We start from the raw sequence: 15,302 nt of genomic DNA, 5'->3' as shown, positions 1-15,302 counted from the left end.
CCCCAAATACGTGCGGAGCACAAAGGACGCGCCCACCGCCCCCTGACCACGCCCATGGAGCCTTGTGGGCACGCCCACAGAGCCCAGGACACGCCCACCGCCCCATAGAGCACAGCAGTCAGTGCATCAGAAACCGCGCCCACTTTTATCACCACGCCCACATACACCGAACACGCCCATTACCCCGCCCACATAGCCCAAAGCCCCGCCCACGAGGGCGTGGCCGGGCGCTGCACGTGCTGAGTAACCCCGGTGGTCCCGGCGAGGGGGCTCGGAAAGGCTCCGAGGGTCAAACTTGGGGGCCTTTTCCAGCCAGGAAGGGAGCAGGAGCAGCATTCCCTTCGGGAATCCCAATCCCGGAGCATCATTCTCCAAGGGGCCACAGAGACCCGTTAGTTTAACATTCACTGTCAGAGCCACGAAAGAACAAGCAGCCCAGGGTCCAGCGTTTGGCTTTTATTGAAACATGATTCTCCTCTTTTCATATAACTTATCTAATTAAAATATTCATCTCGGTTACCACAAAAAAAAAAAGGGAACATAGAAAATCGTATATACACAGTTATGGGACCAAAATACAAACGCGAGGCCAAATCGCTCCCCCCTCTCCTCACTCCTGTCAACTCATCCCGCCGGGATGGGGCGGGGAAGGGGGAAGAGGCAGCTCTGCTCGGTCCTCTGTGTGTGGTGGAGCACAGAACAACTGCACAAGGCTGGGAATGAGCACTTTAATCCCAGACTTATCCCATGGAAATAACCCTCCTCTGCTCCCGGCCGAGGGATGACCCTCCTCTGCCCTGTAGTGTCCGAGCAAAAGGAAGGGAAGGGCAAAGAACTGGCATCATCCCCGTGGGGTGCACAGAGCAGAGTCACTCCAGACACAGTGTCACCTCCCTGCAATCCCACAGAGCTAAAACACGGACACGGCTGGCAAAGCCTGGAGCAAAGGGGCTGCTCTGAGAGGGAAGGAGCATCACCCCAAAACAGCAACGACTGGGCAACACCCCCCTCTGAACACTGAGCTGGGGTATTAATTAACTGGCAGTTTTAGCAGAGCCCAAAATTGTTCTTGGGCATCACCCAGCTCCTTTGTTCGAAGCTCCATCGTGTCTGAACACGATGCCAAGCTCTGCTTCCCTCCCCTCTGCCCCTGCCCCAAGTACAGAGGAGAAATAAACGGTAGCACAACGGTCAGCAGAAGGAGAATATATTGTTATCTAATTAAAAATACAGCAAAATTAAATACAGCAAAAACGCAGGAGTAAGGAGCCAGTATTTTACAGCACAACACACACTGAAGATGCTGCACGGTAACATTTAAGCATCTGGGACTGTAACAAACTTACAGCACATGAGAGTCTGAGAACATTTTTCCAAGAACTTCAAACTAAGAAAAGAAGAGACCAAATAAACAGCAGACAGAATGATTTTAAAGCAAGAAATCTTTTAAAAGGGAGGAAGAAAAAAAAAAAAAAGGAAAGAAACAGACAACCCAAGAGAAAGCCAGAAGCAAACAGGGATTTTTCCAGAGCCCTCCAGGGAGGACCCTTCACAGCGAGGTTTCCCCCGGTCAGTGCACACAGACAACTCCACCGGTTTGGGATTTGGCAGCCACGGAAAGCCAGCAGCAGAGCTTCTCAGGAGCTGCCAACAACAACAGCATCCACTACCAGCATCTTTTCCACCCAGACAGTGAAGTCCTAGGGCAGCAAATATGGCTTGGAACAGGAGAATCCCTCCCCTCTCCGATCCAGTCGGGCCTCTGAGCCCTCACAGAGGCCACCACGAGACCTGGGTCTCACCAGCCCCATCCTCTGCTTGCACCAGCCCTGAGGAATTCACCTGGGGACAGACACAACCCACGAGCAGAAACCTTCCCCACGAGGCTCCACATGGCACAGCCTGGGTGTGTCCAGCCAGCCCAGTTGCCACCACACCCCTCAGCAGCACCGGGCTATGACACTCCCAGGAGCCCCAGGGCACTTCCTCACACTCCCACCAGCCACTGGCTCCACTTCACACACCTTTTCCTTCCCGAGCTCCAGCTCCTCAGACACCAAGTACAAGGGAGCCTTTTGAACTGCTGTGAAGGACACACGTTAGAACAACCACGTTCTGTCACTCACTTCCCTCCAACCTCATTCAAGTGGTTCCAGGTTCAGAGACCACAGTCCTTGGACTCTTCCAAAGAGGGGGCAGAGCAAAACATACAGAGGCAAAGACAGGATTTAGGCACCAGCTTCCAAACTGGAAATAAATCCTTTCCAATTCCACACAGAAAACAAGATAAAAGTATTCCTTCTTTCCACTAAAAGAGGCAAACGATGCCTTCATTGATATTTAAAAACTTCTTTCAATTGCAAAGTCCCCTATTCCTCTCCCAATAAAAAGTTAAAATCCCACTTGGTGCACAGTAAAATTCCTCCCCAATCCCTTGCAATTTTATTCCCAGTAGCCAGCAGAAGACAACAACAGCAGCAGAGGAAACGTCCCCAAAGGCTCTTGGCATCCCTGCACGGCCACAAAAGCATCTGTACAGGATCTACAGCAACAGCAGGGGGGAAGGTCAAGAGCTCAGGTTTTATTAACACACACGAGCAGGGAGCGAAGCCTCGGGACTTGATGCACTTGCTAAAGGAGTGACAAGTGGATGGGCCACCAGTCCTACCTGTCCCAGAGTCTCCAGGTGAGACTTTGGGCCCAGCAGGTACCAGATCACAAGGAAAGACTCCCGTGACACCCAGTTTCCACTCAGACAGATGGATTCCAGCTCAAGTCACAGAGGACGACCCCTTGGACTGGACTGGGAGGGGAGAGACTACTGGGAGCGACATAAATAACACAGCAGGGTAGAGGGGCAAAATATTAATTAAAACCATTTCATAATTTATTAAGAGGTTAAATAGTAAATAAGTCTCTGGATCTTCCACTCTCAGCAGGTGCCAAGACTTCACATTTTCCTGTGTCAGGAGATTCTGTACACCCTTCTTTCGACGGATGCCAAAGCCAGAAACAGGATGTTGAGGGCAGGGGGGAAAGAGGGGGGGCTTGACACTGAGAAAGGGACCAGAATAAAAGATAAAATACTGTGCCGTCATCTTGTGCAGATTGAAGCTTCTCCCAGCAGCTGCAGCCTCCAAAGAGTCCAAGGGCAAGGGCTGTTTGGGAACCTTCTCCCCCTCCAGTGCCACTCCTTCCCATGAGAGAAAGTCCCAGGTCAGCACTGCAAACTTATCTCCGAGAGAACCTGTTTTTGAAAGCTTTGATAGTCTTTGCCATCATTGGTGCAATTTCTGCAACGGAGAAAGAAGGGGAAAAAAAAAAAAAAAAAAAGACAAATCAAACAACAAACTCCCACACATGAAAGGAGCAGTGGCAGAGTAAGAGCAGAGAGCAATTCAAAGCTGCAGCCCTGGTAAGTGTGTGCTCTCTGATCGTGGCCCATCCTATTTATCAGGTCACAGACTGAGGAGAACCCACTGCTTTCTGCACTGCAAGAACACAGACCTCTGGTTAAACCCTCCCTGCTTCTCTCCCAGGAGAACTCCACCACATTTTCATAGTTCCCAACAGCTGGACAGACACAGGACAGCAGGAGGGCACTGGTGCCAGTAGGACAGGCTGACACAGACAGCTCTGAGCAGAAAAAGTGAATTGGATGTTTCCCTGTGCTTTCCCTTGTGAAAGAAGTTTGAACAGGCTCTCCTCAGGGAGAGGAGATGTCAACATCAAACCCTCCAGCATAGCCTGGAATTATCCTGCCGCACAAGCAGCTGTTGGTGAAGAAGGAGCAAAAAGAGGCCACAGGGATGTTCTGCAGGTTGTACTTACTCTTCACTGGGGGTTTCCTGGGGTCGAAGGAGGAGAAGGTGCTACCTGAAGATGGGACAGAGTGGGCACTGCTGGTGCTGGGCCCATCGTAGGACTGCTCGTCACTCACTCGAGCGTGGCTTTTGCTGGATGTGTACAGGACAGGTTTGATTCTGAAACACACAGGGGACAGGCATTTCAGTAAAGATTCACCACAGTTTGATGCAGTTCTACAGACATGAGCCATGTTTGCCAGCACCACGGCTGATACCACGTGGAACCACCTCTGTACTTCCCAGCAAGAAACAGCCCAGCAGAGTTACATGTTTCACTGCAAAAGGAGCTCCCAGACACACAGTATCCTTTCCTGCCCGGATGCAGAGCTTCAGGGGGAAGCTGGCAGGAGGCCCTGAGCAGCAAGAGCTACTGAGAAACACTCACTTGGTCTTCTCTGGCAGAAGAGGCCCTCCAGTTCCAAACTTCTCTTGTCTCCTTCGTACATCCCGAGGGGGCTTCGCTGCAGAGTTCACAAATGCCATTTTGGCCACTCTCCCTGCAAGAGGCCAGAGGGAAACATCACTTAGATTCAGCTTACTATAAAGGAGGCTCCTCAGTGCTTGTCTTCAAGTTCATCCACCTCTCCCCAGCCCATCCACTCCCAAGCTCTGGTAACAAGTCTCCTCCCCAGGGTCTGAACCTCTTGCAGTCACAGCATGGGCTGTGAGAAATCAGACTGATCAGCTCAGGAGTTCTCATTACATTCATCAAAAGAGCAGGAATGATTCTCCCCACTCTACTTTTCTTCAATCCCAGCATGGAGAAGCCACTCTGGAACAGGAGGTGCTTATTCAGCCCTAAACATTCCTGCTGTAAAATATCAAAAGATCGCTCTGCATCAACACCGCTAGGACGAGAGCGAGAGGCTGCCAAACCCAGAAGCAAAGGCCACCACATAAAGAACCCAGAGCTATGCACCTCCTAAACTGGACTAGTTTTAAGCCAGTCACCCCAGAACACCCTCCCTCAGCCCCACCTTTGGGTTTGTTGGCGTGGGCCGAGCCGATGTTCCGCGCCAGCATGAGCAGCCGCTGCTCGCGCGCGTCGTGCAGCCGCAGGTACATCTCCCGCCACGACTCGAACTCCTCTGGCTTCTCATTCTTGAAATCTCTGAGGCAGTGATTGTGCCACAGCTGATCCGTGTCCTCAATGAGCACCTGAAACAAACCCACACGGAGCTGGCATCCCTCCGGGCACACCTCCACTCCCCTCTCCCCTCGGCACCGGCGTCGCTGGAATTCCGCAGAGGGGCAAGATGGGAAAACCAGGAACTCAGGACTATCAAAAGCCAACTCTTGTTATAAAAAAAACCCCTTTGTTCTCTGCTATTCTGCTACTGCAGATGAGGACAGAACATGACTGTTCCATGTCACATCCCTTCCCAGCCAAGGCACTCACATGATTACATTCCTCGATGCGATACAGCTGCTCCGGGGTGCATCTCTCCAACACCGGCTCCAGCACGGAGAAAGGGACACCACCCACTTCATAGATTGCTAGAGAGAAGCAAGATGCACAGAGTATTATTTATCCTGCTCCTTCCTTGCAAGGAAAGGGTTTGACACCTTCAAATGCAGTGGGAAAAACTGCAGGGGAAGGGGAAATGAACCTGAGGCACCGGTACCTTCAGGTTAAGAAGTGCCCATGCAGGCTCTGTTTGCCACAATTTCCAGTGCTTTAGCACTGCCTGAAAGCATTCTGGGTGCTGATCCCTGCAGCACATGAGCTTTCAGGGAGATCTGTCCCATATTTGTGACAAGGGGCAGGTGTTCCCACGCTCCAGGCCAGGTGCTGCCAGGATTTATACAAACAAGCTGCCAAAATTTCAGTGTAACTGAGGCAAGGTACTTACAGTCGATGTTGTTGCTGAGGACCCTGATGCACTGCTGGTACAAGGACATCATCTTTGGGAGGTAGGCGGTTTTGGAGCCCGAGTACACCTGCATTTTTGAGTTTAACCGTCGGCCTGTGAAACCTGCTTCGCTCTCTTCGACCGGTGAGGACACTGCTGTGAGGGGAAGGACTTGGAGTCAGAAGGGAGCAGAGAAATGAAGAGCCCACCCCGATGAACACCACAGAGACACAAATTGGATTAATCCAGGAGCAACCCCATGGGCAAAGCCTTCTCCAGGAGACCTGCAACCTCTCTCAGGAAGGGAAGGCCCAAAGCCCAAACCCCAAAGAAGGGTCAGCAAAGGATTTTCCTTGTTTCTGCCGGAGCAGGTGGGAAAGCAGCTGCTTTTCTCTGAAACCTGGACTCTGAGCAGAGCCCAACAGAAAGACCTGGACCCAGCCAGCATCCACTCCTGCTCTCTCCCACAAACTGGCTCGTTCCAAACCTGTTTTCCTGCCCAACATACCTTTCCTTTTTGTCTGGGAGCAGGTAATGGACTCGATGGAGGGAAGAGGACGATAGTTGGCCTGGATCGGGGGCAGTGGGATGTCTGGTAACGTTGGTACCACATCTAAGATTATCTGGAAAGAGAGGATGGACATGCAAGTGAGACAGGAGTGCAGGAGAATGTGACATCCCACCAGTGTACAAACAGCACTGAACTGCATTCTTCTGCATAGTTTGAATAAACCACTCAATGCTGATCACTTCCCACTGGGAAACAGCCTCGGGGGTGGCTCTGACTAGGCTGTCAATATGAAGAAGCCAAAATCTGGGATCTGAATCACTCAGCTTCCTCCAGTAAGAGCCATCCACATCTTTAACCTACCCAGGACAAGCAGAAACATATCCTTGATATGTCATTTACCTGTTCTGCCTCTTCTCCTCCTGCTGCAAAAAAACTCTGCAGTGGTAGAGGAGGGAATGTCACAAACTGAGAGAAACTTAAAACTTTGATATGGGGCACTTTTTAGAATGAATGGCAAAGCAGAATTTTAAATGCTGTTAACATTATAAAAAACACTTTTTGAAGAGCCAAGTGCTTCAAAGTTCAGTAAAAGGATGAAACAGTAAAGGTTTTATATGTTAGTCCCTATTTATACACCAAGCCCTGGCACCCATGTGACAATGAATATGAACAGAAATACTGCTCATTTTCCAGGCTTTCACAAAAGAAGGTTTGTCTTTTGGAATAAGCTGCCTGTAACACCAGTTCTCCCATTTCTGGACACCAACAGATTTAATTAACAAAACTGTAGTACCAATACAGATAAAAAAAGACTCATTTTAGAGTGTAAATACTTGAGAGGGGAGACATGGGAACCTTGTTAGCAGGAGATGCACTGAACACTGGGCTGGATTCTGAGCTGACTCACCTCTACAGATACTCTGCCTGTTTAACAAGTGCATCATTGTCCAATACTCTTCCATATGAGTATTTAGCTGAAGGTTTTCTCTTTTACTCTCCCCATTTTTTGACCAAACATAAAATAATAAGCATAAAAAACACCCACTGCATTTCTTTCTTCCCCTCCCTCTTCACCCACTTTTCCAAGGGGAAAACCAACAAGCCCTAGACAGCAGAGGACCGAGAGCAGCTGATCCCACCTTCTTTGCTCACTGTCACATCCTTCCAAACCTTACCCTCTTTGGTTTAGGAGGCTCTGGAGGTTTCTTCTCTGCCTTTTTCTCACTTGTTTTCTTGTGGCTTGGACTTTTCTGACTCAAGCTCGAGCTGTTGCTGCTGGCTTTGGATCCGTTCTGTTTACTTTGCCCTCGGTCCTTCTCCCCAGCTGAGGGTTTGACCACTTTCTTTTTCTTTTTCTGGGGCTGGTCATAGCTGAGATACGACTCAAAGGACATCGTGGGCTGTTCAAACTCATCCTCCGCTTCCCCCTCCCCAGAATTTGAGGAAAAACCCACCGATTTTTTGTCCACGTCGGAGGTTTTGCGCTTCCCCTCTGAGGACTTTAAGCTCCCAGAAACCCCCTTTTCCTTGACCCTGTTTGACGAGTCAGCCTCAGCTTTCCGCTTCTCCCGCTCCGTGCTGGAGCTCTCCAGGCTCGGCTTGGACTTCTCCAATTTGCTTTTTTCAGAGTCCCGATGCTTTTGCTTCTTAACGTGGTTGTCCAAAGACTCTTCCAAGGGCGGCAGCGTGTGCAGCTTCTCCTTTTTGGAGGTGCTGCTTTCTCGGTTCTTCTCCTTCTTGGTGCCATCTGACGTCCTCTGCTTCTCCTTGCCGGCCGCTGCCACGGGGGATTCTCGGAGCTGCTCTTTAAAAGAGGTCTTGTGCAATCTTTCTGGGCTGAAGGCAGAGGTCCTCTCGTCCCCTCTGCCATCAAGTCGCTGCTTCTTGTGAGATTTGTGCTCTTTGCTTCGACTCGTGTTCCCTTTGTCACAGAAGTCACCGGAGTTCCGGCCTCCCACGAGCTTCTCCTGAAAGCTGTGGCCTTTGTTGGCTTTCCGGTGGAACACTGTGGGTTCTTCCTGCTCCTCAGAGGCATAAGGGTCTGTGTCCATATCCTGAGGGCTCTCGCTCGGCTCAGGTGACACAGCTTGTCCACAGTCCGAGTACTCCTGATCTGAAGAGAGCACCGGGGAAGATCTGCCCCAACCCTTCCCCTGGTGGCTGCTATAGCCGTAAGTCTCATGGGCTCTCTCAGGCCTGGGGTACCTTTTGGACTTCTTTTCCCTATGATCTGGGTTGTAGGATTGGCTGCAAGATGGCTGGAAGGGTTCTGAATAATCCTGGTCAGGCTCCTCATCCTCCCTGAGGGAGGACTCCTGATGTCTTTTGCTCAAGCTGCTCCTCTCGTAGTCGCGGTCTTCAGAGTCCAGGTTATTTCTGAAGGGAGAAAAAACCAAACCAGTTAGATTAAAACTTCCCACTGTGACTGAAAAGAGCCAATCCCTTTGGAGCATGTGGACTGGAACATCTCTTACAGAAGACTAAGGCTGTATTTGGTAGTTTTGTGGTGAGAATGCCACTGATTTTCTCAGGTTCAGGGATTTAAAAACTGCATTTCTAGTGCAAGAATTGATTAAACACTTTTATTAGAACTAGAGACAGATGTGTACAGAACCTTCTCCCTGGCTGTGTGGTGCCCATGGGGAATGTCACCCAGTTCCCAGGGAAGCACGTAGGAATGAATAACTGGGTCTTTATCACTCAAATCTATTTGATCTCAGTGCTGGGTTCAACACAGCTTTGTTACTGCAACATGCCTGCTGTCAGCAACTCCCAGTTTCCCCAGGGTTTTGGTTCATAAAAGCCTTCTTTCAAAGCAGGCCACTTCCTTTCCTTGGGCCTAGAACTTCCTGTCTTTGGCACCATAAAATGGGAAGCAAGCAGATTGCAGCTCTTGCTTTATTTAAGGCACTCTTCTGGCATCTCCTGTTAATCTCTTCATCAAATTCTTGAAAATTGGCCCCCTACTTCCACACAAAACTGCAGCCATCAGCACCCAACGCTCCACAGCCAGCAAAGGCAGGAGGTTTGTGCCAAAACCAGGCAAAAACCCCCAGGCAGAGTTAGACATTTGTTTTATGAGCTTTTCCAGAGCCTTCACTTTGCTTCCTTGGCCAGGGAGGTTTATGATGTCCCCTGCAAAGACATCCCAAAGCTCATCCATGAGGTTCACTCACCGCTCTGCCTCTTGGGCCACCGGCACCAGCTTCTTCCACCTGGCCACGAGGTCCTTGGCAAAGTCTCCCACGAGCTCGTGCTTCCGAAGGCTGTTCACAGTCTTCCCAACACCCGTCTCCTGCGTGAGAGAGCCAAGAACATGAATCCATCTTAGCAAAACGGGCATTCTCACCCCTGCTAAACTTCCTAAGGAGTCAATGAAGTCAACACACCACCTCCTGCTGTGAGGTAGGGATAAAGTTCCTTGATCTAGCAGCAGAGAGATCACATTTACCATGTTTCCTGCTGACATTGTCATTTACTACGTGTAAATCAGAGACTTAATCCTACCTGAGTCTAATTATGTGTATTAATAAACCAAGTTAGTATTTGCCATGGCAGCTGATAAATTTGAGGACAGAAGCCATCAATAATTTTAAGGATTAGCTCTCTTCCTAATTTCATGCTGATTTATCACTGGGATCCGCTCCGACTCTCATATCCCAGTCAAGTGTTAAGCTTTTGGAAGAACTGAGGATGACAGACTGCCCTCCATGGCTTCCCACCTGCTCTGACACGCTCCTTGCCCGTTCCTGGCACTTCCAGAACCTTATCACAATCACGCCCGTGACACCAGGCTGGAGCAGGTGGCCAAGGAAACACACCCCCTTCCAGGGAAAGCAGCATTTCCGTGGAAAACACTTATCCCGTGACTCGACAGACACGATGAAAGAGTGAGAGATTTCACAGCTCTTACCACGAGAATGTCAACTGTGATGGGCAACTCTGAGAGCCTCTTCAGACTTTTCAGCAGCTGTGGAGACAAGAGGAAAAGCGTTCAGAGTTGTCACACGGAACCACAGACCGGGATTAGGGAGGAGGAAAATTCTGCACTGCCTGAGAGCCTGTTAGGAAGATCCAAGTGGCTGCCAGCTGCTGTCTCGCTCCAAAAGAGCTCCTGAGTAGCTGAACACAAGGGCAAACTGTAAAGAAATTATCATCTCTTTGCCTAAGAGAACACATCTGAGTCTTGTAACGCAATCAAATATTAATGTTTTCCTCACACGGGCCTGCAACTTAAATCTGGCTCAAAGCATTGGGAACAGACACGCAGCAAGAGGAAGGAAGGGCTCGGAAAGCGGTGCTGGAATCGAATCCCTTGGCAAGGGAGGTGGGAACAAACACAAAAAAAAAAGGGGAAGGAAGATTTCTAGATGCTCTAAAAGACCTAAAAGGGGAACCTGTGTCTCCTGTGCTGACCCCCCCTGGGCCAGTGCTGCTGACAGCCTCTCTGCTCTCAGGTGCTAAAAAAGCACCTGAGCCCTTCCACAGCCTCTGCCTCTCATCCCACTTGTTTCTCTTCCCTTCACTGAACACCAGGGAAGTGTTTCCTCCACGCACCCCAAGCGAGGCCCTGTCAGCACCTACAGCCACTCCATGGGACAGGGACTCCAATGTCACCCCAGCAACAAGGTGTAGGAGCTTGACAAGGGGCAACGGCCTCAAGCTGCACCACGGGAGGTTAAGGTGGGACATCAGGAAGAATTTCTTCACTGGAAGGGTTGCCAGACCCTGGAATGGGCTGGAAGTGTTCAAGGAATGACTGGACATGGCACTCAGTGCTCTGGTCTGGTTGGCAAGGTGGGGACTGGTCACAGGTTGGACTCAATGGTCTTGAAGGTCTTTTCCAACCCTAATGATTGTGGGATTCGAGGTGAATGGGATGTACTTGTACCTCTGCCACCCAGGTGGTTTGGGACATTGCTTCACCCACGTCTATTGGCTCTGTAGCTACAGCACATGGTAGAACACATCTGACAGCACTGTTGCCCCTCACATTATTTCCCACAGCTCAGCTATAGCCACAGTCCAGCCTCATCAGCATTCCCATTATTATAGCCCCTATACAGCCCAGGCTTTGCTCAGCACTCCTATGCTATATGCCATACAAAGGGCTGCCCCTGATCCAGATCTTCTCTTTAAAACACTGTGCTCGTGCTCAAATCAGCACTGTCAGCCTCAGCTATTCCAGTCACCCCCACGTCCACCACGCAAGGGTCAGAGAGCTTTACAAGTCTCCCTTTTGAAGGAAATGAGTTCTTTTAACCTCAAGAGAAAAAACCCTCCTCGACACCGAGGGTTCACCTGGCTTAAGCAAAACCAGGACACTTCCTGCTCACTAGAAACCAACTCCTTTATATTTAGGACTTAATAACCGTGACACAAGGTTTCGGTTTTCTTGTTTTAGAAGACTGAAACAGTGATACCAAGAGTAACTGCTCTGTTGCCTTGCCAGCGCAGCTGCTCAACAAGTGCACTGGCAACTGAAGCCATCAAACCAGAGACAGCAGAGACACAGCCCAGCTCTGCTGCCTTCCCCCAGACAGGCAAGGCCTGCCACAATTCCTGAGTCAGGATCTCTCTAGGAAGGCCAAGATCCTCCTGGCAATGACAGTAAAGGAGTTTGGACTAGTGTGCACAAAGGTCCACTGGAAGGGGAAGAAGGGTGGATTTTGTAGGAGCTAGAAAAAGTCAAACAGGACATTATTAAGACAACAGCATCCCTTTAAGCTGATTAACTTCCTAGAGAGGTTGTTTCAGAGCTTACAAAATCCCACCATGAGAATAAGAGCCTGGGGAGGACTTGTTCTGGTATCCATAAAGCCTCTCAATTATTTTCTAGCTACACCCCACTGTAGCATTTCCCACAGCTCTTTAGCTATTTGTTGCCCTCAGGGCTGAATTCCAGGAAGAAAAGCGCTGTTCTCAATGGGAATGCTGTTCTCAATGTGGTTTGAGACCAGGGGACCCACACATTTGATCCAGAACACGTCTCACAGGGAGCTGGGTTATTCCACACCCACTTCAATCAACGCCTGCAGCCTCTGTGGAGCACAAGTCCTCGTGCATGAGATGCACAAAGTGAGACAAATCCAAAGCAGTGAGGCCTAAAAACTTGTACTAATGTGTACTTCCCATGGAAATGAGCTGATGGAGTGCATCCCACTGAAATCAGCCAAACCCACTCCAAGGGACATCAGGAAGAATTTTGGACATCAGGAAGAATTTCTTCCTGGAAAGGGTGGTCAGGGATTGGAAGGGGCTGCCCGGGGAGGTGGTGGAGTGACCGTCCCTGGAGGTGTTCAAGGAATGACTCGATGTGGCACTGAGTTGATATGGAAGGGTTGGGTCAAAGGTTGGACTCGATGACCCTGGAGGTCTCTTCCAACCCTAATGATACTGTGATTCTATATCTGGCAGCTCATCTCAGAAAAAACCAAGATCCTACGAGTCCTGTGAGGAAAAGGCGACCAGGCAGAAGACAGAGAACACCAGGCCCGTATCTTGGGAGGCACCAGATCGAACACACAGGACAAAGCTCTTCCAAAACACCCCAGTGCAGAGCAGAGTTCTAGTCAATCAGCCACAAGACACAACCCATGAAAACCTCCCTTGGTTCCAGCTCCAATCAGGTTTTGTTGAACATGGGTGGATTGTTTTCTTATTCTAAAACTCATCCAGACCGTTACGACACTAAAAACACAGATTAATATCAAATTACTCCAGCACAGACTGGTTGCTTCCTCTCAGTGAAGATGCTCTTATTCATGTTTTCCTTCTCCTATTTCTTCCCTCAGTCCTGCAGCAGAGTTTGTACCTTCTCTGCTGGGAAAAAAAAAGACTCTTTCCAAACCATTACAGCACTGCCCAAGATTTCCCTCACACCGCTCTGTGCCAATTTTCACCTAAAACCAATAATAATACTTAACACCTTTCAGCAAGGCAACGAGTTGAACACTTTACTGGGCAAATATTGTTCTTTCACATTCCTGATATGACATTTTCAAAGGACAAGGCAAGTAAAGTGAAGACTGGAAACGGTGTAAGGTGTGGGCAGCACCCAGGGATGCCGTGGATTTGTCCTGCTGGCAGGGTAAACTTTTATGGCACACGAAGATCCTCAGAAAATCCATCAAAGAAATGCAATGGCTACTAAATTCAAGCTTTAAAACACTAATGCTTTCAAGGATATAGCTGGAAAGGTACCAGAAATCAAGAGTACAGATGAAAGGACCTTTCTGCTGGGGAAGGGAAAAGGTTTTGGTGTCACCACCCTGCTCTACCTCCTCTGCCCGCCCTCGCAAGACTGCACAGGATCAACAGAGCAAGAAACCACTTTACTCCACGAGGTCACTGGAGAGAGAGTCAGGCTGTGCAAACAGTGCCCCAAGTCCCGCAGCGCCCCAGAAACACACACAAGCACTTCTTGCCCCAAGCTGACACAAGGGTCAGGGAACAGGAGCACTAATTCTATGTGCAATATTTGAAGTCTCGCCCGTGTTCTCGGCACCACGGAGCCCACACCCCCTGCAATTGGCTCCCTGGCAGTCCCTCAGCTCCATTTGGGGCTCCACCAGTTAAACCCTGCCCTGGCCCTGGCTGACAGGATGAGGAGAGTAACCAGATCCTATCACATCACCCCCAGCGAGGCTGGAGCTGGTGCAGGGGCTCCCATTTCAAAGGGTCAGCACTTGATCATCCACTCTTCTTCCTGGGCAGCGGGAGATCTTAGAAAGAGAGTTCTGCAGGTGTTTGCCTCAGTTAAACAAAGCCAGCCAAGCACAGAGCACCTGCACAACCCTCCCTGCCTCCTCTTTCACCAGAACTACGCAAAACACGAACCAAACACCTGCGAGCCAGCCACAACAGATGCTCCCCCTTTAAAACAGGACATCTCGCAGAACGGGTTCACAGCACGCCCGGGATCAACCGTAACTCCAAAATTTCCCTTGAAAAAGCAGCTCGGGAGGCCGGTTTGTCCCAGCAGGGGGGTCACTGCCGGCAGCCGAATGTCACCGAACACGCCGAGCCGGGGCAGGTCGGGGCAGTGCGAGCACAGCGGCCGCCCCACGGCAGCTGCTGCGGGCAGCACATTTTGGCAGCGGGCACGTTCCCGGCGTGGAGAAGGGGCAAGAAGAGCCAAGAAACTCCCCCAGACGGAGCCAGCCCCTCGCCCCCACCCACCCCCGCGGCGGTGCCAGGGGGTCCCGTCCCCCACCGTGTCCCCCCTCCAGCCCCGCGGTTGTGCCCCCCCCGCCCCGTCTCCTCCTGCCCCCGCTCGGGCACCGCGGCTCCTCCACGGGGAACACGTCACCAGGGAAAGACTCTTCCGGCGTGTTTTCCCGATGCCCAACCGCGCCCCAGCCCCTGCCAGCGGGGACCCCAAAAGGGACGCCCGCCTGTCACTGCCACGGGGGGTCCCCAAAAGTGACCCCGGCCCGATACTGTGGCGGGGGGACTCCACGAGGGACCCCTGCCCGCCACTGCTACAGGGGGACCCCAAAACGGATCCCTGCCCAGCCGCACCCCGCCTGTGCCACAGGGGTACCCCAAAAAGGGACCCCTGCCTGCACCCCACCCGTGCCACGGGGGGACCCCACACGGGACCCCTGCCCGCTGCTGCCAGGGGGGCACCCCGAAAGGGACCGCAGCCCGCTGCAACGAGCCCGGCCCGGGCTGGTGACAGAGCAGGGGATCCCATCGCGGACAGCCCCCGGACCGCCCGCCCGCCTCGCCCCACGGACCGCAGCCGGGCACGGCACTCCGCGGAGGGGGACCCGCGGCGGTGGGCAGGCCCCGCGCCGCTCTCCGCGCCCTCCCGCGCCCCGTCCCCGCCGTCGGGCCCCCCCCGGCGGGCCGGAGGAGCCGCCGTCACCTTCTTGGGCTCGGCGCTGCCCGCCAGCCGCGCCTGCAGCCGGCCCACGACTTCCAGCACCGACTCCGCCATGTTTAGTGCTGGCCGGGCCGGGCGGCGGAAGCGGCTTCAGCGCCCGCCGGGCACACGGCGCGGCCCCGCCGCCGCCGCCATCTTGGCTGCGGGCAGGAAGCGGAAGGGGCGCAGCGCGGCCTCGGCCA

At 51.8% G+C, this 15,302-nt stretch overlaps 1 protein-coding gene across 2 annotated transcripts; it reads right to left on the bottom strand.

Moving 5' to 3' along the window:
* Window positions 1–1,190: 1,190 nt before the first annotated feature.
* Window positions 1,191–15,270, bottom strand: ELOA (elongin A). 2 transcript variants are annotated; one of them, XM_064635068.1, is made up of 11 exons: window positions 15,103–15,270; window positions 10,144–10,200; window positions 9,407–9,525; window positions 7,406–8,606; window positions 6,228–6,342; window positions 5,720–5,872; window positions 5,266–5,363; window positions 4,844–5,024; window positions 4,252–4,363; window positions 3,832–3,983; window positions 1,191–3,293 (listed from the first exon to the last, which is right to left on the bottom strand). In XM_064635068.1, the coding sequence occupies exons 1-11, from the start codon at window positions 15,172–15,174 to the stop codon at window positions 3,232–3,234; spliced, it is 2,322 nt and encodes a 773-aa protein (XP_064491138.1). In that variant the 5' UTR covers window positions 15,175–15,270; the 3' UTR covers window positions 1,191–3,231. The 2 variants fall into 2 exon arrangements, with proteins under 2 accessions (XP_064491138.1, XP_064491137.1); XM_064635067.1 differs by having other exon boundaries at window positions 5,720–5,875; window positions 15,103–15,269.
* Between the last annotated feature and the right edge of the window lie 32 nt (window positions 15,271–15,302).

The sequence above is a fragment of the Pseudopipra pipra genome, chromosome 24 (assembly GCF_036250125.1).
Source record: "Pseudopipra pipra isolate bDixPip1 chromosome 24, bDixPip1.hap1, whole genome shotgun sequence".
In the NCBI taxonomy this organism is placed as follows: Eukaryota; Metazoa; Chordata; class Aves; order Passeriformes; family Pipridae; genus Pseudopipra; species Pseudopipra pipra.
This window is presented reverse-complemented; position numbering and strand designations above follow the sequence as displayed.